General features: G+C 39.7%; 1 protein-coding gene across 1 annotated transcript in view; it reads left to right on the top strand.

The window, feature by feature from the left end:
* The window catches only part of naaladl2 (N-acetylated alpha-linked acidic dipeptidase like 2), a 367,789-nt gene that overhangs the window by 285,369 nt on the left and 55,214 nt on the right, over positions 1-27,206 (top strand). The window contains exon 14 of the mRNA XM_087180108.1: positions 15,105-15,194. Coding sequence (XP_087036234.1) covers positions 15,105-15,194 — 90 coding nt within the window. The remainder of the gene's footprint in view (positions 1-15,104; positions 15,195-27,206) is intronic.

Genomic DNA, 27,206 nt, shown 5'->3' with positions numbered 1-27,206 from the left:
CGATGATGGGCTTGTGGACAATTTTTTGTGCCACATCTTGAGTGTACTATTATGCATTATGTATTTTGACTGTATGATGTTTGATAGGCTGTTAGAAAGGAGACATGCAAGAACCAAATATACATTGTGTGTTCAGAAATAGCTTGTTGTGCCAAAGTGTATCACTTGTACAATGGAGTAGTGAGTATTTGTTAAGGTCTTATACTAAGGTTTCCCATATTTTTCCACTGATGGCCATCGCTCACAAAGCGCCCACCGTGCCTTTTGCAAGGTCTTTGAGCTCAAGCTCTAAGTAATCCATTCACATTCAAAGCAAGTCTGAAAATGGAGTTGCTGTTGCATGCAGATGTTTACATAGAGACTCATTTACAAAATGAAAAGGAGAGCCCAGTTCCTCTGCAGTGGCAGAGTTTCTGTCTGGCATACAGCATGTCTGTTAGTTAGTTCTTCTATTCTATTGTCCGTGTTTGGCTTGATGTCTGTGACTATTGTTACATGGTCGCAGCTATTCCAAGTTGCTTTGTCAATTCATCTGGTAAATAGATTGTCTCTGTTATTTTGTCTATATTCTGCATCCTGTAATGCATTTACCTACTTACCCCAGGTATTTGCCTTTTACACTTACATGTGTAGCATAACTGCTATACTTATCACTTATCACTCACAATATATTTCAGTTACCAGTGTACCCATCCTGTATAAATCTCAGTACCATCTAGTCAGTTGCTTACACCCTAGGATCAATTTCATTTTAATTTAAAATTTCCATTTTACGATCAATATGGTTTTGTCTTCTGGAAGATTCAAAAAGGTTTAAAGTCATAATACATTATGAATTTCCCTCTGTGTGTAGACAATTATTTTTATCAAATACAGACTATTCTGTATATGGTTTTAGTTTTAATGTGCATGAGGACAATGTCGTTGTGCACATGCTTATGGGAAAACTGCCAGAAGCAACAAAGCAGAGGATTTAAATGATCCAACATACAGACACCACGGTATCACCACAGATGGTGATTATGAAAGCTCTGTGCATCCGACATAGTTAAAAGAAAGTAATTGTTAGTTATAAACTTTGCAGTTCTGCCAATGTTCAATGCACAGAACATGGATATTTAACTCAAAGGAAGAGTTTAGTTTTTCTTTTAGATCGTCTTGTCATAGGTCTTTTTCATGGTACAAAAATAGCGCCAAAGTCTGTTTACAAAGATTCTGTTCATGAATAATCAGTTTATTTTCTAATATTTACCCAGATGAAAGAGTGAGACCATTTGAAATATCCCTTAAGAACTGACACGGCTGTTGAAACAGCTTACAGTGTGGAGGTCCACGGACTGGGCCTTTAACGTTTTACTGGTTGATAAGCACTAATGTATGTGATCAGGCCATATGATGCTTTTATTATAGCCCCCAAAATAACTGTGTTTACATTACTTCTTCTTTTCTTATATTGGGAAACAGTGGGCTATACACCAAATAATTATTGCTCATACACAGCCTCGCATTCTTGACAAATCCTACCCAGTTGAGACAGATCACCTGGTCTGGACTGGAGCTCTGTTTAGTAACTCCGCTGGAGCAGCTGCTCATGTGATGAGAACTGGATTGATGTTTAAACCAGAGTTGCACATTACCAATGTCGTGACAAGCCAAACCATGTCATCCATCATAATCCAAAATAATACACAAAAACTGGTATTAATGGTCTCAGATTTCAGATTCACTTTACTTATTGTATTTACTTTTATGAGTTTTTGTGTGATTGACTTTCAAATCTAACCACAGCATCTCTTGGCTTCTTCATTTATTCCTAGCTCGGACCTATTTATTTAGCTCTTATTCATATGATCTTGTATAATCAGCTGGACACCTGATACTGATTGTGCAGTTCATACATGTGACAGGCAAGATACTGTTGCAAAATTGGTGGTGTGTGGCGCTCTCCTACCCTGCATTAATGCTGCACTGATTTGCAGATATACAATGCGGTATGGGGTGGGATATTATTTTGTGGGACTCTACAACAAGTACATCGTTACTAATGATGAGGTCAAGTTATTTCCCACCCACTCAACTCCAAATGCAGATTGAACCAGACACTTGCTAATGATGCAGCCTTCATTTACAACGTCGGCTTAATTAAAAAGTGAATGGACCTCAGCTTTGATCTGCTACCAGTTGACTTAGGCCATCCAGATGCTCTCCCCAGCAGAATGAGTTTGCAGCTGCCCCTTTTGCTCCCTCAGTGACTTCCAGTGGTGAACGAACTAAACAGACAGGAAACGGATACGGAGAGTGTAACAAGTGGACGTAAAGAGAGCAAGATGGAGAGACAGCAAGAGAGAAACACAGAGTGTGCTTCCTTTGTGTGTATGTGTGTGTGTGTGTGTGTATGTGTGTGTGTGTGTGTGTGTGTGTGTGTGTGTGCGCTCAGATATAACTTCTGTTGTAATTTGGCACTATATAAATAAAAATTGACTTGACTTGACTTGGGGAACCCCAGCAGAGTCCAAATGAATATCTCAACACACTATTGATCCAGGCACTGTCACTACTATTCTTTATCTCAGCCCTCCTACTTCTCCCTCACAGTCTCTCCATCTTTTGCTCTCTTGCTGTCAAATTCAAATTTGTCTCATTTTTTTTCCCTCCTCTCTCTCTCTCCTTCTCTTGCTCAGATTGTCTCTCGCTCATATGGTGCCCCAGGGTATAATCAAATAACTGCCACGGAGATGGAGTGTATCAGGAACTAGCATACAGTTCAGTGCATGTGTGTGTGTGTGTGTGTGTGTGTGAGAGAGAGCATGATTTCTACCAAATGTCCTCACAAAAATAGGCACATTGTTGAGGTGTTAGTCACTGGCCAAGCCTGATTTAGACTTGTTAGACAGTTGCTGCCACAAACACATCACTTCATGTGCTCCACAGAGTTTTCATAGAAAAGCTCTGCCACACTTGGTTAATTGTGCCAGCTGACTGCTCAGGTGCATCAGATAGGCTGATGATGTCACAGCTTGTGAGATTTTTAACAGCAGCAACACGAAATATCAAACTGCGCTCACAACATCGTGCAAACATCTTCATTTGTTTGGAGGATTTAAACCACTGTTCCAGGGTAGCTTTTGCTGATAGAAAAAGCTTCTTGAATCAGTAGCATGTCCCAACAGTGTTATTGTACATTGTCCATAGTTGATTGTCCTACTCATGAGTTGTCTCCAGCTTGGCTCCAAGTAGCAGGTCCAACCTGTCAGGAAGTTTTACAATGTCAGTTTAGATGTTTAGATTCCATGTATGATGTCAAATGTTCATCTACATTACTACTGGTCTGAATGTTCACGCAGTCTGGAAATCAGGCAGTTCTCATTTTTCCCTATATAATCAGCATTACAACCAGGACACTTGAAGTGATATACAACAGAACTTTTGGTGTTGGATCTTTTGCGGATATAAATAAGAATTCTTGCTGGAGTTCCACGTTATTGTGTACTTTATCTCCTTGGTTAGAATTTTTGTTGTTTTTAGGGTCTGTTCTCCTGCTTTTTCTCCAGTGCAGGCCAATAGATCTATATTTTAGGACAGTCCTCTTGTTATCACTCAAAGTTTTTCTCAAAATCCTTTGAGTGATGCCAAAAGGTTTTGGTTTTGGATCCGGTCAACAGATCCCAAAAAGATATCTCTTATATACAGTGTTGAAAGCCTTTTCAGGTTTCAACATGCCAACGTCCCTGCATGTGCACAAAGCCAGCTCCATGAAAAGATTGTTGGCCCAGTTTAAATTGTGGTTTGGGATTTTGAGCTGTATAAATAAGACTGGCTTAAAGAATTTGACTGGCATGCATGCTGACTACATTACTAAAATTGTTCCTTTCTGCTGTGTCTGCACATGGTAACTACAGTATGTTAATGTTCGAGAAGTATTGTGTTTTAGAAAGCCTTCACAATAGAGTGTGGGCTTTTTTCCAGTGATTGTAATATTCATGTGTCCACATACTGTACATTGGTCATGTGGTGCAATGTGTGAACATTTCAGGCCTTGAGAGGAAGTTTGTATTGAGAAAAATAGACACCATTAACAAGGCTTGAATTGGGTCTGCTGCCTAATCAGCCATTAACTCCCTTAGATCCTGCTGTAGTAATTCCAACATCACAGAAGAAGAGATTTACGAAGAGAGGATGAATAACAGGCAGTGAGGGATAAATAAAGAGAATGTGGGGTGGGATTAGAGATGAAGAAGAATGGGGAAAATAAGAAAAGGCTGCCAAGAAGAGGAGAGGAAAGCAAAGAGAGAAAAGTCAGCGAAGGTTTACCAAGTCAAAGCAAAGGTCAAATGATTCAAAAGAAGAACATTTCTGAAGAAGTCTCTCTGTAGTATTTGGTATCAAATCTTAATTCTAGACTGTGGTGCATTCAAGGGTTTAGCTCCCCACACTGCCTCCATCTGGTTCCAGCTAAAATAAATCCAACCAAAAACTTAAATCCATATATTGTCTGTAAAGATTTGACAGTTCCTGCAAATAATATTAGGGCACAGAAAGCCATTGCACTGGAGGTTATGGCAGGTGTGACCAGTCTTGGAGCAAAATATGATCTTGCATATTTTTTGCGTTTCGACTGGGCAGAAAAAAAGATCATACAAAGCTTGCAAACAATTCTAAAGAAGCTTTCAGATGACAGTTTGACGACCTATTTCATCACCCAAAATAATGTCGTCCATCATCAGTTTGTGGTCGAGTTGCTGTCACATGTCACGTTTTAAACGTTTTATTGGTAAATGATACCAAATTTGGCTCCTTGCAGTTTTAAAACTTAATGTCAACTAAAGCCATCTACACATTTTATACATTCACCTATACGCTGCACTTCATTTTTGTCCCTCAGTTTCAGCATGTGTGCCTTTGAACTTTAGAATATGATGAAATCTACCAGTGTTTTTTGTTGTGCCTTGCCTTAGGTTTCATGTCTAATTAATCATGACCACCCGCAGCTGCTCTCTGCTGAATTTCTGAGTCTTTGTTTTACTGTGCATTCAGAGTATTCTGTTTTAGAATACCTTTTATATTTTGACTTTCCAGTCCATTTCTTTGCCAAGTGCTTTTTATGTTGTTACAACATGAAAGAGGATAAAACAATGAATTATGGAATAGTGCAACTAATGCTTGAGATATGATTCGGCCATTGCTGTGATAATAACTGTCCGTCTAAGAAAATGAAACCTGAATATCCAGACAAAAAGAAAACTCCATATACAGTAACTGAACAATATCCTGTACCCTTACAATTGTCAACTAACCCTTATTCTGTCATTTTGTAGACCTTAATGTGTGGTGTAAATGCACTGATGATCATGAATGTTTTGCAGACACAAAACATATTTGCTAATGCAAATTAGTTGTAAATGAGCATGATTTTTCAAAGACAGTAGGCAAAGTGCCGAAACCTGATTTCCCTAAGTCATGTTGCCGGCCAGTTATGGGCTTCTTCCACACTTTCAGAAAAATGACCTGCATCACCTGATGGAGTCTGGAGCCAGTGTGAGGTGAAAGGCGAATTACATTTCACACCACAGAGTGTGGCCTTGAAAAATCAGGAAAAACAGAATCTCCCATGGGTTTTGTCTTTTTCTTTATCTGTGGCAGGGACCAGGTGGCCTATTCCAACTCTTCCTTTGTGGTATTGTTTTAAAGGTATTGTTATATTTGACCATGCTACTTGGTCACTTGCATTTCCTCAAGCATTTGTGGACAAATGAGCTGAATTATGACAACAGTGATCTATTGTTTGGCAGATTATGTATCCGATTTGGGAGCATCTGTGGTTGTAGTCCAAATAGATTCAAGTGTATCAAGTATATACCCATGCAGTATGTGCATATAAACACATACTGTAAATAAAGCCTCATCCTGGACGTCAGCTGTGCACGCAAGACACAGCTAATGATGGTTAGCAGCAAATGTTCACTGGCAGGGCTGACAGTTTCAACTGTTCATTTCTTCAGCTTATTTTACAAGCATGACAGGCTCAATATACCCCCCACCCCCCCACCCCATCCCACCCTCCTCCAGTAGAGTTTTAAACCCACAGTTTTACAGTGAGGGAATCCAATTACATCCAGCACCTGGAAGGACAGGGAGGAAGAGAAAAAGATAGACAGAGGGGAGAAAGAGGAAGCAAAAGACGAAAAAAAAAAATCAATGGAAATCTAACTGAGGTGGAACTAAGCTTGACAATGCAACTCCTTTCACTGCTTCACACTCATTTTTGTTTTTTTCCTGGAGCGATAAAAGCTTATGACCATCTGGGTGTTTATTTCACATGAACTCACCACATTAACCTATCGAACACTCTCAAGGATTTTTAGTTTCTTTATTCATTCTTTTTTGTTTTATCCCTCCTCCCTTCTACTTCAGTTCTCTGCTGTCTCTCTTTTCCAGCCTCTCATTAGCTCTCTCTGTCTCCCCTCACTGCTTTCATCTCTCTCATGTGTTTGTGGCTGCCTCCCTGTGCAGTGTGTTATCCACCTCTCTTTATAGTATGTGTGTAGGTCTGATTCATATGTCATATTTCCAAGGTATACTCATTTTTACTGTCCTGGTATTCACGAGTTTAGTTTCCCATAATGGTTTAAATAATGTTTTAGCACTTATTTGACTTTCACTGCAATTTTTTTTAAGTAATTTTATGGGTTCAACATTACATTAACTAGTTTTTGTCACCTCAGTTCAAGATCTGGTTTCAGGTGACCCGTTATAACCTTTTTTGACAGGATCAAGTGTACGGACACCATCTTCCTGTACCAGATACAGAAAATGAGTTACATTAATTCTCATTAAACTTATTAAACATTCTGATTAAATAGCAACAGAAAAATATCCACAAATGTGACAACCAGCCTGGATGACCACATTTAGGATCATGTCCAATAATAACTGGTTCTATTCAGACCATGTGTTCTTCAGATCGCGTCCCAGTTTTTGATAAATTATTTATGTAAGGCGTGTTCACATATGTGGGGCTTTACGTTCTTCCACACTTATTTTAAGGAATCTAAATTAGACTTTCTTCTGTTCTAAAGTAAGAGAGATTCAACATGTGATTTGGAAATCTTCAAAACTTTCTGCCGTCTTCTTCTCAAAACCTGTCAGATCAAAACTATAAATATATAAAAATGTATCCTTTCCAGAACAATCCATTGATGCAGTATTGTAGTCTGTGCCGAAGAAGTGTACTGTGAATTTTTCATGCTGGTTTTCACCTCCTGTTCTCTCAGTTCTTACTTTCATCAGTTGTCTCCAGGGCTCTCTATAGAAATACCGTCTCCCCTATAAACAATTTATTAATGATTTCAGACACAGCTAGCACCACTTTGTCAAAAGAGTACCTCAGAGAGCCTTTTTTTATTCTTTTAGGTTAGATTTAATGACGTGAGGGTTTACAAAGTGAATAAAATAAACATGTTTTTTTTTCTCAAGTTGTAGTTGCAGCATTTTATTCAAAGAATAAAGATGAGAGTCATTTTCAAAATGTACTACATAAATTAACAAAAGATAAATCCCTCTGCCAACTGAGATTGCTCCTTGACCTCCTTTATCTCAGTGCAGAGAGAAATAACGTTATTAATTGTTACCAGCAATCACGAAGGTACCACTTCAGACAGTATTAAATCAGTGAGTTCTTTCTGAGTGAGTTGCTTGTTTTTCTTCTTAGAGGTCAGGCATGATAGTGCTGTATTTTACAGTGGGAAGGTAGACCATTTTGAAGATTTTGTGTAAATTGTTATGAAAGTGTTGCGCAATGAGTAATATATGGCCCATAGTTATGATGAATAGTATCCGGTATCCTCGCCCAATGTCAGCTGGGATTGGCTCCAGCCCCCCCACCCCCCCACCCCGGCGTCCCTATAAGAGGAAAGTGGTATGGATAACGAATGAACAAATGAACCTGGTAATCCTCATCGTCTCTCGTTTTCGGTCATGCTCGAGGTTTAACTAGATAACTTTCACCCTGTGTCAAGTGCCAGAGCCCCATTGAATGTGCATTGCTGTGGTCAGCATATTTGAGCCACTGTGGCTTCCACATCTGCCAGAAAGAGCACAGCTGTTCTGCACACTTGCTCTGCACAATGTTGAACTGGTGCTTTTGGGTGTTTTCGCTGAGGCTGCTGTCCAAGGCGGTCTCAATCAGGTTTTTCAGGTCCCTACCAGACATTTATAGGAAATATTTTCACCAGACTAAACAAGAAAAAACATCGTCATTGTACTGTTTATGCACCAAAAAGTGTGGGTGTAAACACAGGCTCACAAGGGTTCGGCAAACACCTCTGTGAGGGCGGCTGTGATGATGACTGCCTCCCTACAAACAGGTTGTTTTGTTTGATGTTTTGATAATGCAGATACAATGGCTTCATCTGAAAATGTGATCTAATGTACTGAAAAGTATCAGTACTTTAACTTTAGGCTCACACTGTGGAAAATAGTATTCTTAAATCCTGGACAGAGAGACCCAGTTTACAGACTCTCCATTCTTGGTATATAAAAGAAAACCTAATCTATGCACTACGTCGGTAAGAGCCAGTATATTGCCTGATCTTAAACTGACTCTCCTGGCTCTCCTTAAACAAAGAAACTATCCCTGTGGATACCGTGCTCAAAGCAGTGCTTGCAAAAGTAGAGACAGACAATCTAAGACAAGTGGGAGAAATCCCATGCATCACAAACAAGCTTATTTAGCCGTTCAAAGACAAAAACTAAAATCATTTCTTCCTGCAGGTCTCAGGACATTGATCAGTTAGTTTTTCTGACCAGACTGTGGCAGAGAAAACTGGTATTGATTTGTTCTTCAGGAAAGCTAATACATCTTAGGAGAATTTTCATATGACATATGTCTTGTAGTCAAAATAGGACAATGAAGATGTTTTATATTTTATGAGGGCTTTTGATTGATGATTTCACTCAGTGAGTATTGGTTTGGTGTAGCTATACATCTGCTTCATCTCATCCGCCTCTTTCTCCTGTTTGTATTTTATCTAGGTATCATTTGGTGCCAAAAGTAATATTTTGTCAAAGGAATGATTTCCAAACCAGCAACTATGTAACAACATCCAAACACTGCTGATCTCTGCCCATAAGCGGCCCAGAGACACTCAGCTGCGAGCACATTACTGTCTATAGCCAATACAAGGCTGCAAGGCTGGCTGTGACTGTAATGGAAATCGAACTGCAGTATAATACATAGGAAGAAACAAAGAAACAACAGTGCCAGTGAGGTTTATTGCCTCTTTTCCAATGTGGTTCACCTGTATAAAATAATAATGGAATAATAGGACTAAGAAGCTCAGAGGTTCTGACAGTCAGTCAGATGAAGTAATGATATTGTTAATGTCAATGCAGGATTACATTCATTGTAAGATCTGAATGGAAAGTGTCCATTAGATTTACCACTCATCTTACATTGGGCTCTAGGAGTAAACAATCTTAAAGGTTATATACTGTACATATGAGATTCCCTGCCACTACATGTGGCAGCATCTCAGACCAAAACAAATGCTTCGTCGGCCACACCTCCTCCTCCTCACATGTTCACAGCAAGGTGTTGCGAGGCCCAATCGAAAGAGGCCCCTAAACACACCACGAGAAGCACACCTGAATAAAGTTAGCCCGTGTCCACGAAAGCCAACAAAAAATGAATAATCCAGCCATTAGCCCACGCATTGCCGTGATATGCTCCACGGCCAGCTAGCGATAGCAACATTTGCCGAGCGAATTCATAATGTCAGTAAGAGCAAGTTAGCTAATGTAATCATGCTAGGGTAGCTGGTCTCTAGTGAAAACAGACATGTAACATTATGTAGCCATCAAGTTGCTCACACATCCAGGAGCAGGAAAGTTGGAGCCCTTTAACAGCTCCTACTTTGGACTTGAACGCTGCTACTGCACTCTGCCATCTTAAGTGAGGACGGTTCCTGTGTCTTTATAAATGTAAGGAGTGCCAATGGTTTCACTTGCACTAACACACTAATACTTACGTGCGGCCAGCGCGGCTACCGGAACAAAACACAGAGAAACTCGGATTACACGCACACACTTTACCTATACTTCACTATATCTTTACATAGTAAGTAGTTGTTTACTGCTAAATTATCGTTTGAAATCTTGTATATATAAACGTTACACAAATGGATATTCCTGAGTGATTTGTGGAACAACTTTGTCGGTTAAAAGCTATTCTCGTTGTCCTTCATGCTCAAGAGGTACTTCACAACTGATGTGTATCAGAAAGGGTAAGATTGACTAAACGTTTTGTGTATGCGTTCGTGCGCAGGCGCGCGTGTGTGTCTTCGTGTGTGTGAGAGGGAGAGGGAGGAAGAGAGAGGGCAGAGTGTTTCTGAAGTCATTTTGTGCCGTTGTTACAGTTTATTTGAATAGCTGGTGTCTTCTCCAGCAGCATCAGCATGTTGAATTGCAACAGAAATGTTATTGTTACTGGTGGTGATTATATTTGTATATATTATATATATTATATGTTTATATATAATATGAAGGCTATGCTGTAAGCAAATCAAGCTGCCAAAAAGGTATTAACAAACAGCAGCAGGGCTGGATTCTTAGCATATCCATATCCCTTCTACATGTTCAAATGTACATAACGTAATCTTCTACACAAATACACTTTCATCAAAGCACAGGTTTGGCCAAAGTCAAATATTTTTTATTCATACAGCCCAAAATCATAGACCTTTGTATTCTCTACAACACACAGCACTGTATATCCTCTGATGTTCGAAGTGACTAAGGAAAAACCAAGTGAAAAAACAAAAGGTAACATACATATTTATAACAGTTACACATTTTTTGTTCTTCAGGCTCTTGCTTCAGCAACTTCAACTTGAAATAAAATCATAGATACTACATCAAAGTTCAAGCTTTAATTTGAGTAAGTTTCCACTGATATAAAGAACTGTGTGGGAGATGTAGCCCTTTAAAGACATAGTGCCAAGACGTGACCTACACACAGGTCACCTGTGGAGTACCCCGAGGATCGGTGATTGGTCCAAAACTTTTCATGCATTAGTGATAGTGGTAATGCTACTGATTTGTTCAAATGTGTCCTTTTTGCAGATGATACAAAAGTTATTTTGCTCTGAGAAAAATTTAAAGCAACTTTTGTATGCTGTTGTAAGGGAGCTGGAAATTCTTCAAACTTGGTTTGATATTAATAAATTGTCACTTAATGTTAAGAAAACTAAATTCATGGTTTAATAGTGATATTGAACAAAAAAAATAATTGGGGGTGTGATTGATCATAAACTAACATGGAAACAACATATTTATAATATTTAAGAACATATATCCACTGCTCACTTATATTTCCCTATAAATTATGTGTGGAAGTGTTGGTGTCAACCTTTAAAGCAAGTTTAAATTCAATAGTCTTACCACAAAAACAAAATCAGAGTGTGTCATTTATATGGAGAGAAACAAATAAAAAAATAGTAAATAATTGCAGGAGCAGTTATGAACAAAGATGGAGCAAAAACAAAGTAGTCACCTATGGCTGACAAGTAACCTTTCTCAGGACACTCATTTACCCAGCATCCTATCTCTGCCCACACTGGGTGAGAGACACCTAGAGTATCCAATGTACTTCAGCTGCATGTCCTTTGACTGCAGGGGAGAACGCAGAGGAAACCGATGCAAACACAGGAAGAACATCCAAACTCCACACAGTAAAGACAAGGTAGCAAGAGACTGCCCCTTTCCGGGATGGCAACAGTGCTAACCACTGAGCCACCATGACACCTAATTGTAAAATATTCTAGACTATAAAGTTCTCAGGATTGAACATGTGCACTCTTCTTCATTCCTTACCCCGTCATTAGTATACACTTCCTCTGGTCATCTTTAATTGCAAACCAGTGACACTTGCACAGCATGCAATTATTGCCATGGTGTAATGTTTTGTGATGTTAAATTTTTTTTTTTTTTTCATTTGACTATTTTCAGTCTACGTTGATCATTCATCAGATAATCAGTTTGATAAAAAAAAAATGCAGGATAGTATTTTAGTCAAATTAGGAAAATTAAAATACCCAGCTAGAGAAAGAAGAGAAAGGTGTAAGTGCTGAGATCAAGGGACAGAGAGGGTCTGCACTGTGAAGAACTGAGAGGTAGATAAGCGGTACAAAGGGATCTAAGTACAAAGTGAATGGAACTCAGGTATCTTTGATCCTTGGTATAGTTCTCTTTGTTTCAGTCTTTCATCCTGACCCTGTGAAGTACAGAACAGAGTGCTAGATTTGGCCCACTGCTTAGCACCATGTGTTCATAGTTAATGGCACTCCACTGTACTATATTGGAATCAGCAGAATTATATATAAGCACATATACAGATATACAGAGACACAAAAAGATCAAGATCAAAAAATTCTGAATCAGAATGATCAAAAATGATCAAGAATTTCTGAGTGAAGAAGTAAGTGCCGATGTGGTGTATTTTTCACATAGTTTAAAACATATCTGGAGGGGAACTTTAAATAAACCATTATATTACATTCAGTTTCAGTGATTACAAGAAGTCTCGAGAAATTAATATTCTGAATGTGCAAATGCATTAACTAGCCCTTTAGCGTTAGCCATTTTTGCTATAGTAAAAGTTAGATTAATGGTCATGTCAAGATCTTTAACTATGGACCTCTGGGTAATAATACATCAACAGAGTAACAGTGAAGTAACTAAATGCTGCTCTCAAAGAGTAATAATTACAAAAATGCTTAAAACTGAGCTATGAGTTATTAGTGTGTGTGTGTGTGTGTGTGTGTGTGTGTGTGAGAGAGTGTGGGTGCGTGTGTGCACCCACCTCATCTTTTTAACGCATATACTGTGTGCGTGTGGGTATCTGCATCTTCAGTGATCCTGATTTTAAACTGCTGCAGACAAACACTGCTTGACCACAGGAAGTGACAGCTGCAGAAATCCCCTGAGTTCCAACAGCACTTGAAGCCATGGCTTTTTGTGAGAGCGCACCAGAGACATAACCATGTGTTCGATTTCAATTCTTCTCCTCTGAATGTAGGAGGTGAGACTTTTTTGGAAATGCTGCACATATTCAGCTTGACATCCACAACATATTCTGAGGCAGATGTTGAGCTCAATAATTCACACATTTATTCAGAGGCAGCACACAAAAAAGGCTTCATAAAACGTTCTCCTTGTGGCTTCTTGGAATGCATAAGTATGTGAATTATTAAGTTAAAACTTTTATTCCCCATACGTGCCATATTGTCTGGTTGAGTTGTGTGTGGTTAGGTGCATCCCACATTTGAGCTTCTTTTCTGAGCTGAGGCAAGTAACTATTTCCTTCAAAGTTGAAGTGTTTTCCTTTCAGTGACCAGATAACTGCACATGGTACTTTTGGTACATTTTGGTTCTACTTGGTTCACACTCGGCTCTGGGCAGCTTCAACTCTAATTTTGTGAGCTAGCACACTGTACATTTTAAAATGCGGTGATAATGACATTTCAACGCGGTGCATGTGCTGAAGTAATTTATGCATTTATAGCAACATCTGTGGGTCAGGGTATGTTGATGTTGTCAGCAAACACAAACTGGAAAATGTTGACACAAATATCAAAGATAGTGATGGCAGTAGATTTTCATGTAACATGGATTACAGCACAACTAGCTGATCTAAAACAGCCCTATCACTGGACAACGGTGACATTACATTAGTATATGTGTATATGGTCACATCGAACCATCTTCCTCAGCAGATGAAGTTTGCACAACTTTTATGCAATTGTGGCTGTGAGATTAACATTTGAGCATTTTAAGAACTGAAAGTGAAAGTTCACTTTTGAACCTAGGAGCAGCAGTTGGCAAAAAATTTGGGTAAAAATGTCAATATTGCATGTGTAAAATGTTCATTGACAGCAACTTTAAAATTTTGCACTTTATACAATACTTGCACATGACAACTATGACAATTTCAAGGATGAGAAAAGATTGTGGTTAGGCCATAATTATCAAACAGACAGCACAATGAGAGACGCCAAGGCGAGCTGCTTACGCTAAAATACAGCCACACAAAATGACAGCTTGACTGTATATGCAACTTTTGAAAGCAATTTACAACTTCCAGGTTTCTTGAGCAAATGTCCAAGTCTAGTATTAATGCAGTTTTACCAGAACATGTAAATGTCTAGTGGACAGGTCTGAGTGCACATACATCTGAAAGCAGAATAGACAAGTCAAAACCCAGGTTGCTGTCAGTCTTACTCTTCCATCACAGGAAGTAGAATTTTATATAAGGTGATAACTTAATAATTGGAAACCTTGATTGCCCTTTACAAGAATAGGTTTTCAATACATATGTTGGAACATAAAACAAACACAGCAGACATTATAAGCCTATGTACAAGAAATAAATAATTATCATCACCATTATTATAAACTTTGACCAACCTTGTTCCAAAGTAAAGGAGAATGTTACTATGGCAGAGACAGTGTGTCTGAAACTGGTTAAATACTACAGAAGTCGTCAGATATTTGTTGTTCCAGGCAATGTTTGATATTCTTAGCTGTCTGCTACTTAATTTGACTCCCGAGAAAAAAATTCTTCTACTAAAGCAGCACTACCGCTTTGAAGTCACAATGCCTTGCTTTGTTCTGGGATATTAAGAGTATGCTGAGGTGACAGCGAGGTAGTTTTCGGGTGTGTGCAGTCATGGTTACATGACTTTGTGTCAGCATCTGGGACAGTGTGTGCGTGTGTGCACATGTGTATGTGCATATCTGACAGCAGAACAAAACGTCCTGGCAGCTCTGTGGCATTGAGAGCCTTTAGTGTTGTTTCCTGTCAAAAGCTTGCCAGGTCACTCCACTATTTTCCACTCTTAGAAGAGAATAGAACAAACTAGAATAGGAAAGATAAGAAAAGTGAAGATTTCTGCTTGAACTTTGTAATCACCGTGCCCCCACAATAATGAAAAGATTTCTGAATGAGATAATGATTTGACTTGAAAAGCAATCACAGGAGATGGAGATTTAAATGATGCTGTTGTGGTTTGATATGTGACAATTGCTTTTTCTTTACTCTTTTGCCTCAGACGACCAGTTTCCTGTCCGAGGCCCAGTTTTCTGTGGAATCACCAAAAACCCTGGACCCACTTTTCAAGTTCCATGAAACCATTGCTAAGGTAGGACCATCATAATTATTCCTACTTATACCAGTGACAATATATATAGCAAAATGAATGGCTTCCAAATTATGTAACAGTGTGAGAGTATTCACAGTTCAAAGTGCAAAGCAAGCCAAAAGGCAGGGAAAAGTGGAAAAAGAAAACACATTGTGCAAAATTCAATGTACCAAAACAACATTCAGCTGTTCATTTCAACGGCACAATGTCTCCGGGTTGCAGGTTGTGATGTTTCCAGTGCCACTTGCATCTTGACTGAGGAGTGTTATTGTTTTAATTTCTCCAATGGCTCCAGAATTCATTGGCAAGCGCTTGTACTTGTCTCTGCTGGCATTTCACTGAAGTTTCTTGGTGGAGCAGATAGGCTTGGCTTTGGGGTCAAGAGCTTGGCAGGGGAAAGCAGGATTGGTGAGGAGCGATCCAATAGAGACCTGTGGCCTTGCATTGATTATTGTCGATACTTCTGCCATCAGAGTAGAAAGTACCTCATGTGTCAGATGAGTATGTTTATGAAGACATTGTGCATTTGCCTTTCCTCTGTGGCCACGCAGAGTCTTACGTCTGCAGCATGGGAAGTTTCACACAGAAAGATTTCATCATGCGATGATGAAGCACAAGCTTGAGTACTGAGCTGGATTTGGTATTGCACACACATACATAGCTGTAGCTCCCTCTAATACCTCAGCCTTTACCCAAGCAGCTACTGCTTCCCTTTCAACCTCCAAAGTTTCCATATCTGCTTTTACTGTAGTTTTCTTTTTTCTAAATCTAGACAAGCTCTCTCCTTTTTTGATTTCCAGCTTTATGCTGCATTAACTTTATTTTACTGACTTAAATCAGAGGGCAGAACACTGTTGCTAAGCAACTGTAAAGCCAGCTGCTGTCAGTCACTCAGCTGGCATAGCAGATGAAATTACCAGGGTCATTAGGTAGGTAAAGCAAAAAAAAAAAGTCACCATCCATTTTAGCTGTGACGATCAAAGCCTGATAGTGTTTAATTATATTCTCTGTCGATGAACAGACTGTGCAGGAACAATCACTTCTGTCTTTACTTTGAGTTCCCAACACAGCAGATGTGATGAAAAAACCTTCTTTCGAGAAAAAGCCACAGAAACATTGAAACTCTTTCTCTTTGCTGTTCAGCTTTGCATATTCAGAACAGTTTTCCATAAAATTCAAGGTGTGGTAGGAAAATAAAAAAAGGCACGTGAAGGTCAAAAGCAGGATGGAAAAAATAAAATGGAAAATATGATACATCCTCTGTTAATTATACATACTGTGTAATTAAAGTCCTCTTTTTTTCTTCTATTGCGATAAAAGTTAGAACTTAGTCTTTCTTCTATAATCACTTCTCTCTAGAAGTCAGATAAAATACATGCTGCTTATGTAAGCTGTTGCCAAATTAGGATCTCTATCTCAGTGAAGAGATTGGACTGTTTTAAAATAACTCTCAGTTAGGAGGAACACACTCATTGCTTTTAAATGCCACCGGTTCACCACAGCCGTCAGCACTGTAGGATAGCTGTCACAGTTTACAAATCGCACAATGCACACTGACACTTTCATTATCGTTTATGGAGGATCAGTTCTAAATGAAGACACTTGATTTTGGTACGTCCGTACCTTGGCACCTCATAAGTGTGAAATTACACTTGGTTTATAAGTACTGCCTGGCAGGAGAAGATCAACCTACTACTCAGCACCTCCTTCAGATAAACAAAAAGGGAAATCTATTCAGTATGGTAGAGAGTGGAGGAGAAGACAGAAACAGTTTAATTTGGGAGTGCAGGATGTGTGGGAGAGAGAGAGAGGAACAAATTTGTACAAAAGAAGCTTTTGTTCTGGTTGAACTTGGGTGCTATCCGTGTCACAAGGGACAGAGGAACCCAAGGGCAGGACACTAGCACATTTAAGTTTCTTGCTAGTTGTAAAGTGAGTGGGGGTCTTTGTGAAAGGGCCGGGGGGGGGGGCAGATAGTAGGCTGAAGGCTGAGCAGACTGTTGGCAGAGAGGGAAGTGAACAGCTGGTTTAGGTGGGGCAGACCAAAGGAGAGTTTGAACCTCCTAGTCTGTTCAGATGGACACGATGGAAATCCTGGACCACGGAGGGGTCCAAGATGAGGTGACGCGGAATCTATGTACACTCCTCAGGGCGGTATCCCTCCAAGCCAATGAGGCACTGGTACCCTCTGCCTCGATGACGAACATCCAACAGCCACCAGACTGTGAAAGATAAGTTATTATCCACAACCCAGGCGGGAGGAAGGGGGATCAGTAGGCGGGCACAAAGGACTGGTGGAGACAGGTTCCTGTGACATGTGGAAAGTAGAGTGAATTGGATTCAGATTCAAACATTTTATTTTCCAAAGTGGGAAACTTAATTTGCGGTCTGGACTAAAAGGAGTGCAACAATATACACATTACAAGGAATGAACCAACATAGTGAGGAGAAAGATTTTTAGAGTCGGTCTTTAATGGAATGTCTCCGGCAGAAAGCCAAACTCTCAGTCAGTGATGTGCTTGTTCCCGTCAAAAGAGGTAAGAAGGGCAGAGCGTGTATCCCTCCCTACAAAGATGGGATGGAATAGCAATCTCTTCCTCCTGGTTAAGAAAACAAAGGGGGTTGATAACATAAAGAACATTCAAAGGATGACATACCCGTAGCAGAGCTGGTAAAGAGTCGTAGGCATATTCAATCCAGGGTAGGTGGGCGCTCCAGGAGGATGGATTGGGGTCGGTAATCAGCTATGAGATCTGTTTGCCCAGTTGTTTGAGGAAGGAGAGCCTGACAGAAGGATTTCCAAACAAGGGAGGTGAACTGGGTTCCTCTGTTGGAAACAATGTCTTGGGGAATCCCAACAAGACAGAAGATATGTTTTACAAAGATATCTGCGGTTTCTCAAAATGTTTTTAAAGAGCCATGAAATGAACTGCTGAACCACAGTAATAATGATTGTGTTACCTTGTGACACGGGCAGCCCTGGGACAAACTCTAAGGCAAAATGTATTCAAGGGCATCCTGGTACGGGCAAGGGGCGAAGTTGTCCGGCACAGCCACACGCAGTACAGGCTGCCACATATGCTTGAGTGTCAGCATCCATGGTGGACTACCAGAAGCATTGTTTAAGGAGGGAGAGGGTGCGGCCATTACGTGGGTGTGATTGAGTTCACTGGGCCTCCATCCAGGAAGGACGGTGTCCAGGTCTTAAGGGGTTTCCTGCGTGAGAGCATCAGGTTTCGCATTTTTTAGAACCCAGGCAGTCGGTTTAATTGAAATCAAATTGACCAGTTTGTTTGATCAGTCCAGACTCTGAAAGGTTCAGCCCCTCCAGCCAATGTCTTCGTTCCTCTAGGGCAACTTTCACAACCAATAGTTCCGGTTCCCCACATCATAATTACGTTCTGCCGGGTTTAGACGACCAGATCGTTCTGTCAGCAACAGAGGAACAGAGTGGAGTGGGTGGGTGAGGCCGTCCTGGCTGGCTGGGGAAATGAGTGGAGGAGCAGAGTAGGTCTGGGTGGCTGGAGAATGGTGTGAAGAAGCTGGGTCGTGGGAGCGTAGCACTTCGAACAGGTAAGCTGTCAGGCAGTGATCCGGACTGGTGAATACAACAATCTGGTGAAGAGTGGATGCAGGACCGGGGAATATATATCTATATATATATATAGATATATCTATATATATATATATATATATAAACTGCTGGCTTGATGAGCTGATGAGTAGCAGGTGTGCTGGCAAATTGGTGAACCGGTGTTCACCAATTTGAGAGAGAGAGAGAGAGAGAGAGAGAGAAAGAAACACCATGATCCACACACACACACACACAAAGACAGACAGGGAAAGGCAAACACCAGAGAAACAAGAGGAAAAACTGGGGTGATGGTCCAGACTGTGACAATCTGTGTATTCAGACTACTGTAGGATTCTGTTTGTATTTTATGTGTGTTTGATATATCTCTGATAAAGAGAGTGGCTTTAAAATGTTCATGTGTGTATAAAACTGGGGCTGCAAATGTACTGTAGCACCTGTTCTCTTGAGGTCTAAGGCTACATTTCAAAGCAAAGCAGATAGTGATGAAAACATGATGAGTTCAGAAGTTCAGTGTTTTACCTTTTAATAAAGGTCTTTGAAGAGTCCTTATAAATTAATTATCATTTATTTAAATATTCAGAGGAGGATGCATTATTTAAATATTCAATATTTAAATAATTTAAGAGAGACTTCCAGCATATCAGTAAATAATTGTGAAGCTGCATTTCAATTGAAGAATGATCATTTATAAAAGTAACTATCTGCAAGTTAAAAGCTCCATTAAGCTGGTGTCTGAACTACCTTTTGTTCTTTTAACATAATTTGGTGTGTTCAGGATTTTTTTATTTTACGCTTGTCAGTTTCACACTATACATTTTGTCTGGTCTGGTATCTACAACCTATTATTCCTTTCCTGCCGCTGCTTCACAGTAAAAGCCTTTAAGCAAGAGAGTTAATGACACCTCCTGAACTTAGCAGCTGAAAGGCATTTTCAGATTTCCAATAATTTCTTTCACATAAAGTCTTTGCAAAGCCTTTTTTTTTTTTTAAAGTTTGTATTGTTTAGATCCATGTTCGCTTGCTTCACTGGCACATTGCTACGTGTCTTGGCACACTGATGCCAACTGTAGATTACAACAACCTTTAATATAAGAAAAACAAAGTTGTGACGTGCTGCTTTCTACGGCCATGGTCTGTAGAGGGAGACTTCTTTTCTTTCTTTCTTTTCCTTCTTCCTTTCTATGTTTCTTTCAGCAGGATAACCATTACATCTGCAGTCATCTTTCTTTCCTAAATGCCCACAGACACAACTACATTATTTGAACTAAAAGACCCTTGCTTCCCTTGACTCAGATCTGCTTTAGGTGTATGAAGATCTGAAACAAGGGCAAAACTGAACGGTGTGTATTCATGGTGTCAACAGCGTATGCTGTTATTGTCCACTGTGCGGGCGACCTTCGTGTCCATCCCATCCCTGCTGGATGATGATTGCTTAGCTAAAAGGCTGCTGGTTGGCAGCTCATTTTTCTCTCTTGATGTTCTTATTTTTTCATTCGACACCTCCCTCACTCACCTACGCAGAGAAGAGGAGAAACTTGGCTGTGACCTAAAGACTAAAAATAAGGACACATCATTTTTAGGACTCAGTACATACATGTTATACAAACTGCAACATGCTGCAAATCACCACCATCTTTAACATCCATGGAGTTGACGTTTTTCTGCAGATCAGTACCACTACTATTACGATATTTTCGAATTCAGACTGCTGAAAGACAATGCATTATTCCCACTAGTCCTACAAATTAAATGATAAAATATGTCATTAGTAATTGCTCTTCATAAAAAAAAATGCATATAATCTGATGCCTTTTTCAGCAGGTAAAAATCGCTTCTGTGTGCTTTCCAAAACTGTTACAAATCACTATTGAAAATGTTATGACCTGCCAACCCAAATGTCTAGTTGGGTTTAAGGAAAGATCATGGTCTGGGTTGAAATAAGTAATGGTTAGGTTGCCATGGTTGTCAAGGTTAGAAAAACATTGTAGTACTAGTAATACTAGTACTAAGTACTACTGTGTTATAGTAAGTTTGAGGAATGATCATGAAACAACGTTGACTTCTGGTAGAAAACAGTAAACATGGTAGAGTGCCACGTTTTGATGACTCCCCCAACCACCCTGACCCCCTCCCTCTGCTGACTTTGTGGCTCTGTAACAATTCCTCCCTCGCTCTCAATGGACAATAGTCATAATCCCGCTGTCCACTAGAGGGCTCTGTTACTTGAATATAAACATTTGCAGAGGCCACTTATTGTGCATTGTTATTGTTCTCAGGAGGAGAACTTATGAGGAAGGAGTGTGATTTTAAATGCAATTAGCAGGTAACTACCTTGTCACAGTACAAGCAAGCTCCTGTCCCTTTCACTTCAAGCAGTATCCTTGCCTCACATCTCCGCCTCTGCACCCCCACTTCAACTCTACATAAATTTCCACTCAGGCTGAAGTTGGGTGCAGCTGTGCTGGAAATATTTGAGATTGATTTGTAATACATACAGCACTTTGTTTTTTTTTTATCATATTACATGAAAAGTGTGTAAATTTATTGTCATCAATGCAAAAAGCTTTCATGGAAATGCTTGTGTGTAAGTAAGAGTAAGGTTGCAGACATGGTGGACAGTGGAGAAATAGGGTTGGCATTTGGCCTTAATCATCACATCCTTGGCGATCAGGCAGAGTGCCAGATGTTATTTGTGCAAGTTGTAAAAGGAGAGAGAGAGAGAGAGAGGCGGCAGAATGACAGTTACATAAAAATACAAGGCTGAGCATGCACTGACACAACATGTCATGATGAAGGGCAGATGGGAGGTGGCAGAGATGTTATTCCCCACGTTAAATATTCAGATTAGGAGGGGTTTAAAGGAAGGCAGTAGACTGTGTGACCCCTTTTGCAGCTTGTGTGTGTACATTGCGAAATGTCAGGCAGTCTCTCTACTTATCAGGAAAGAATTTATCTAGATGGGAAACATAGGAAATCAAAACAAACACTCTTATAAATAGACACTAGACGCTTGATGTGTTTGTGAAATGTTTTTTTGGCTTGAAAATGGTTGTCTGTCAAACCAGCAACATCATTTTTAGCCTGACATCAAATCGGTACGATTGATATGAGCTGCCTTTGTGCGGCAGAACAAAAGACCTTGACTATCACTGTGTGGAAACTGGCACATTGCACCAGCAAATAACAAGTAATGACAGGACACAACAAAGTAAAATATAGCATGAATACTGCTACAGAAAACTGGGGTCAATCCTAACTGAGTCACAGAATGGAAACTTTAGAGTACTATTTCAGTGAGGCAGGACATGAGAAATATTATCTTTCACTCAAAAAATGATCCCAATACCACAAAGTCCCATCTCATTGAACTTTGAACTTTGACACTGAAAAGTATTCAAAGTTGAGAGAACCTAAAATGTGCTTCCAATTTACGACAAGGTTGGATTGACCTCTTATTGAGAGTAAGAGAAAAATGAAATAGGTTGTAATTTATTTTATCTATTGAATGGTAGTAAAGGGAAAACAGACTGAACATTAATGTAAGCAGTATATATTTCCATTTTAATTGTTTTACCGACTGTATTATTTATTGATATACTAAGTTACATTTTTGACTTCGTCAGATAACTTGTTGTAACTTGTGTTGCTTTTGGAGCTCCATACAACTCATGCTATTTTTTAAGTAAATTTGACTGAGCTAATTCTGGTGTGACAACACTATAACACATTTCTGGCAACACCCCCAATCTCTGATATCACAGCAAGCGAGGTGTCGAACGTGTCGGATATCTCTGACATGTGGTCTGAAGTGCAATATACTGTACAGCAGGAGGTTTTGCTAAAAGAGAAAAACTGCAGACCCACTGCAAATTCTATTTTACTATACAGTTCTTTTTTCTGCTTTTTAATTATTTAAAATGTGATTTGAAAATGAATGTATCACTTAAAATCTTCTCTATTGTTTTCTAAGTTCATTTTCTTTTCGTACGTTCCAGCCCAATGTTTTTTTCTCATTCTCCCACTCTGTTGCCATCGCTCTCTCTCTCTCTCTCTCTCACACACACACACACACACACACACACACACACACACACACACACACACACACACACACACACACATATACATCTACACACACCCACCCCCTACCTCTCTATGGAATGGTGTATGTGCATTGTTAGTGTTGTAGCTCAGGGACTTTGCCTATGCTCTGCGTCCCTTTACTCATTTGTCAAGTGCGGTTTTAGACAGAGCTCGGTGGAGAGGGTTGAGGGTGGCAGGTGGCAACAGCAGGCATCTCACCCTCTCTCTTTCTCTTGTTCCCGCTCTCGTCTTGTCTCTTTAGCTCCCTTGATATCTCTCACTGTCCCTCAGTGGGCTGCGTTCTCTGTGTAGCTAATTTTTTAAAGCATGCCGTTGTGTACAAGTTGGCTTCCCCAGACTTGGCAAGGCGAGGCTGGCATTGATCAAGCCTATGACGGATAGCCCTGGCACGCTCCTTTACTCGTCCCTGCTGCACACAGCTGGGCATACACAATGGACTTGGGAAGGTTTGCAAGCATGCATGTCTCGAAAATAAATGTATTAGTTAGGCATTAATTATTAATTAGGCATTATACCTGAATGTAAAATTACTTGCAAGCGAAGAGGATTACCATGTCCCAAACTTATGGAATCCACATTACGCACACGCAGAATAAATAAGAGTCACAATACATCATTCTCCTATGTTACTAACAGTGTCCTCATTAAAAAAAGCATTAGTCATTTGTTTATTCACTTAATACAAACTATGATTATGGTTTCCCAATAAGGGCCTCTTATGGTGGAACACCATTGCAATCAGCAACTGTTTCCCTAACCATACAAACTGTCAATGTTGGTTTCTTTCAACAATCACAATGATTTAGTCATATTGATCATTCTTGATTCAACTACCATGTAACTGTTTTGGATGATGCTGACAAGCAATGTCATCCACACAATAGGGATACCAAATGAGACAATGCTCCAGAAGGCAATCACCTGCTTTGTCATTTAGATTGGTGGATTTGCTCTAATTTGTTACCCACATGTAACATATTCACTAAAAGATTCTATTTCATCAGCCCACATCTGCATTACCTCCTCCTTCCCTGACTGGAGTCCAATGTGCGGCAAGACTTTTATCATTCTGTGAAGAAAAACATCAAGATATGCAATTAAAACACCTCCAGGAACTGGTTCTGGAACTGCCAAGATCACATCCTTTTTTAAGGCGTCAATAGTCAGACTTAAAAGAAATGAGTTTAAAGCGTCCTGAAACATTTCTAAAGGAAAAAGTATTTTCCAATTGACCACGCTTTCACTAAGACAAGCTATGGGTGGTACAAATCACTGTGTGGAATGGGCGTGATTGTTGTTTCCGAAAGTTACAAACAGTGACCAGCCCAATTTCGACTTGAAAAATATAAGGAGTAATGCAGAGTTTCAGATTTTGTTTGACAATCTGACAAGCACTTCATTTGCATACCGACGCCTTCACTTTCATGTTGGCTAATATTTTTTCTCTTTTTGACCATGCCCTGAGCGACTCCTCTGCCAAATCCAGTCAGTGGTCAGTCATATCCTTAATGATGTCATTGATATCTTCAAGAAAAGACATTTCTACCGAAACACATGAGCCACAGTGGTGAGGACGAAAGATTCAAGGATATAAGACTCATCCTGGCTCAGGGCCATTTATTTCTGACAGGTATTTACTCATGGCAAGAATTTCAATTTAGTTTTATTTATATAGTGCCAAATACATTATCTCAAGGACCTTTACAAAGTAAGTTTAAGACCATACAATATTATAAGAAACCCAACAGTTCCTACCATGATCTGATACAGTGGAGAAGAAAAACTCCCTTTTAACAGGAAGAAACCTCTGACGTAAGTGGACTCACTTTCTGCAGATCCAGAGTCAGAGAGAGAGGACTGAGAGGGAACTATGGACTACAAGTATCATTGAAATTGATTCCATGTCCTTGTCTTTGAGGGAAGCACAAAGGAAAGCGTTAGGGAGATCAGTGTTTCCCTTGGGTTGACAGCTTTGAGAGGGGTGGGCTTTGGCTTCTCTTTGTAGCTGCAACAGCAGGAGAGCTGCTCACCACCGGGTTTAAGAAAAGGTTGTTTTGGCCTGACTTTCAGACGTTTGGGGTTGACGTCTGTCCATCTTTGGATTTAGGAGGATTTGTAACAGTTAGAAGGCTTTTATTGCACTTAACATAAGATGCTGTCCACCTGTCTCTCCTCTGCTCAGCTGTGTATGGGGAAGAAATGCCACTGTAAATGACCCAGTAGAGACTCTCGCACTGAGCTAAACAAGTACATATACAACAGGTAAATAACATAAATGAAATATTTATGTAATATTTTCTTTGGTTTCTTGGGATGGTGGGATAAAAAAGTTAAAAACAAATAGATGGGGAGAAAGTAGGGGTAGATGGTATCAGAGCAGATTGACCCAGAAATTGACACAGGGGCAGAGGGAGGGTGACAAAGTAGCAGATAAGCCTGCAAATATAGATGAAAGTGGTAGTGATGAAGACTAAATGTCCCAGATCCATGGATTGAGAGAGAGAAATGGATTAGAGTAAACAGGAGAGAAATGGAGGAATGGATCTAACCAAAGAGAACAAAAGGCAAATAAAGAAATATTATGAGGCGGATACAGGAAGGAAAAGCAGAAAATGTTGAAAAGAATAAAAAGTCAGGGCAGGAAATGACAAAGAAACAAAGATAACAGGAAGAAGGAGACACTAATGAGAGACCCACATGCTGGGGAGAGATTCAGATGCATGATGGTAAAACAGGATGAATAGCAGGGGTATTTAGGACATTTTATCTTACAGTCTTTGTTCATTTGTCTTTTTTTTCAGTTCTGTGAATCCTGCACTTAACCTCCATTTCTCATCTCTCTCTCAAAGAACACAAATGCTATCAGATGTGATCAGTAAAGGGGAGTTAAGAATTTCTGAACCGAAAGTTCATTTGAGGGTGACGTTCTACTCGGAGCAAAAGGGCAAAAAGTCTAGAGCAATTAACAAAGGTTTGTGTTGTAAAGTGATAATAGAGAGTATGCATCAGTCTTTTTCACATTTGATACCAGTCAATGATCATGAGAGTTAGTCTTAGCCTGCAAATCAAATTTGCATATATCTAAAGGCAGGCAAGAAGTCACAATTTAGAAGTCAAACTAATAATGTTTATCTTTGAACTGATATTATGGAGATACAGGCAAAACTGGTGCAGACCTGAAATTGACCCTTGAGGGACTCTTTTTCAGATCCATATGAGGCAAACTTTACCATCGGTGAACACTGGCAACATTTTTGGAAGGTAGAAAGAATAGTTTCTAAACAAGGACAGTTCATATTCTTTGAGTCCTGCTGAATGTAACTGTATGTGAGACCTATAGTAGAGATTTTCAGGGCTCCTCTTGGTTCCTTGTAACTATAAGACCCAACCCAGGAGCCCAGGGCAAGCTGGGTCTAAATTATATGATGTCTAATCAGGTCAGGTAGGGTCTTGTATTGTTGTAAATGATCATAGGAGAAAAAAATTTGTTTTTTAAATGCGCGATCAAGTGTGTGAACTATAAAAAAAAAAACAGGAAAATGGACACATTGGGATTAATTTTAATCACAGCTGTGACACAGAATGTCTAAATATCTATCTATAATTCTCCTTGAGACCTGTTTGGAGCTTTTGGATTTTTTTTGGTTTTGTTTTGCTTTTTGTTTTTTTTTTAATTCATTTATACACATTTGGCCCAAGTGTACCATGGATCAGTTTCTGAGAGGATCTAAAATTATGAAAGACCTCTAATTTACAGTATAATAAGCCCAATTAGCAAAGTGTTGATTTTTGTAAAGAGCAGCATGATGGTTTTAATGTTAATCTCACTATTATAATATTATAATATCTGTATGTAATATCTTTATTCCTTTGTGTGTGTGTGGAGGCATGACCCAGAACGTAGTCACCCATTAAACAAAAGCATTTGTTATCTAATTGCCGTGCTGATTTGTGCAATGCTGTTGCTTTCCAGCCTTGCCCACTGCCTTGTTGATAAATGTTCAAGAAAAGGGGAACATTACAGCGAAGACATAAAATAGAGATTAAGCAAAGCCAAAAGGAGGAGGGGAAACAGAAGCTTTTCCATCAGCTAACATCAAAGCGTTAGCGTGTGTGTTGATAGATTGGACTTATCTTGGTGCTGTTGCTTGGGCCTAAGGAGCTTTTAGGAGATACGATTTTGCCCACATGAGACACCATGGCCTCTCAGACTTCAATTTAGATGCTCATCATCATCATTGAGGTGGTGCCCGTTAGCTAAAGCATGAAAAAGCTATGGTGGCTAAGTGAAGAGGCTCTGAAGCTACACTGTA

Source organism: Seriola lalandi, unplaced genomic scaffold (genome assembly GCF_002814215.2).
Source record: "Seriola lalandi dorsalis isolate HSWRI2012SDOR001 ecotype SW California unplaced genomic scaffold, Sedor1 jcf7180002054890, whole genome shotgun sequence".
Classification (NCBI taxonomy): domain Eukaryota; kingdom Metazoa; phylum Chordata; class Actinopteri; order Carangiformes; family Carangidae; genus Seriola; species Seriola lalandi.
Note: the sequence above shows the minus strand (reverse complement) of the source record. Positions and strands in the feature narration are given on the sequence as shown.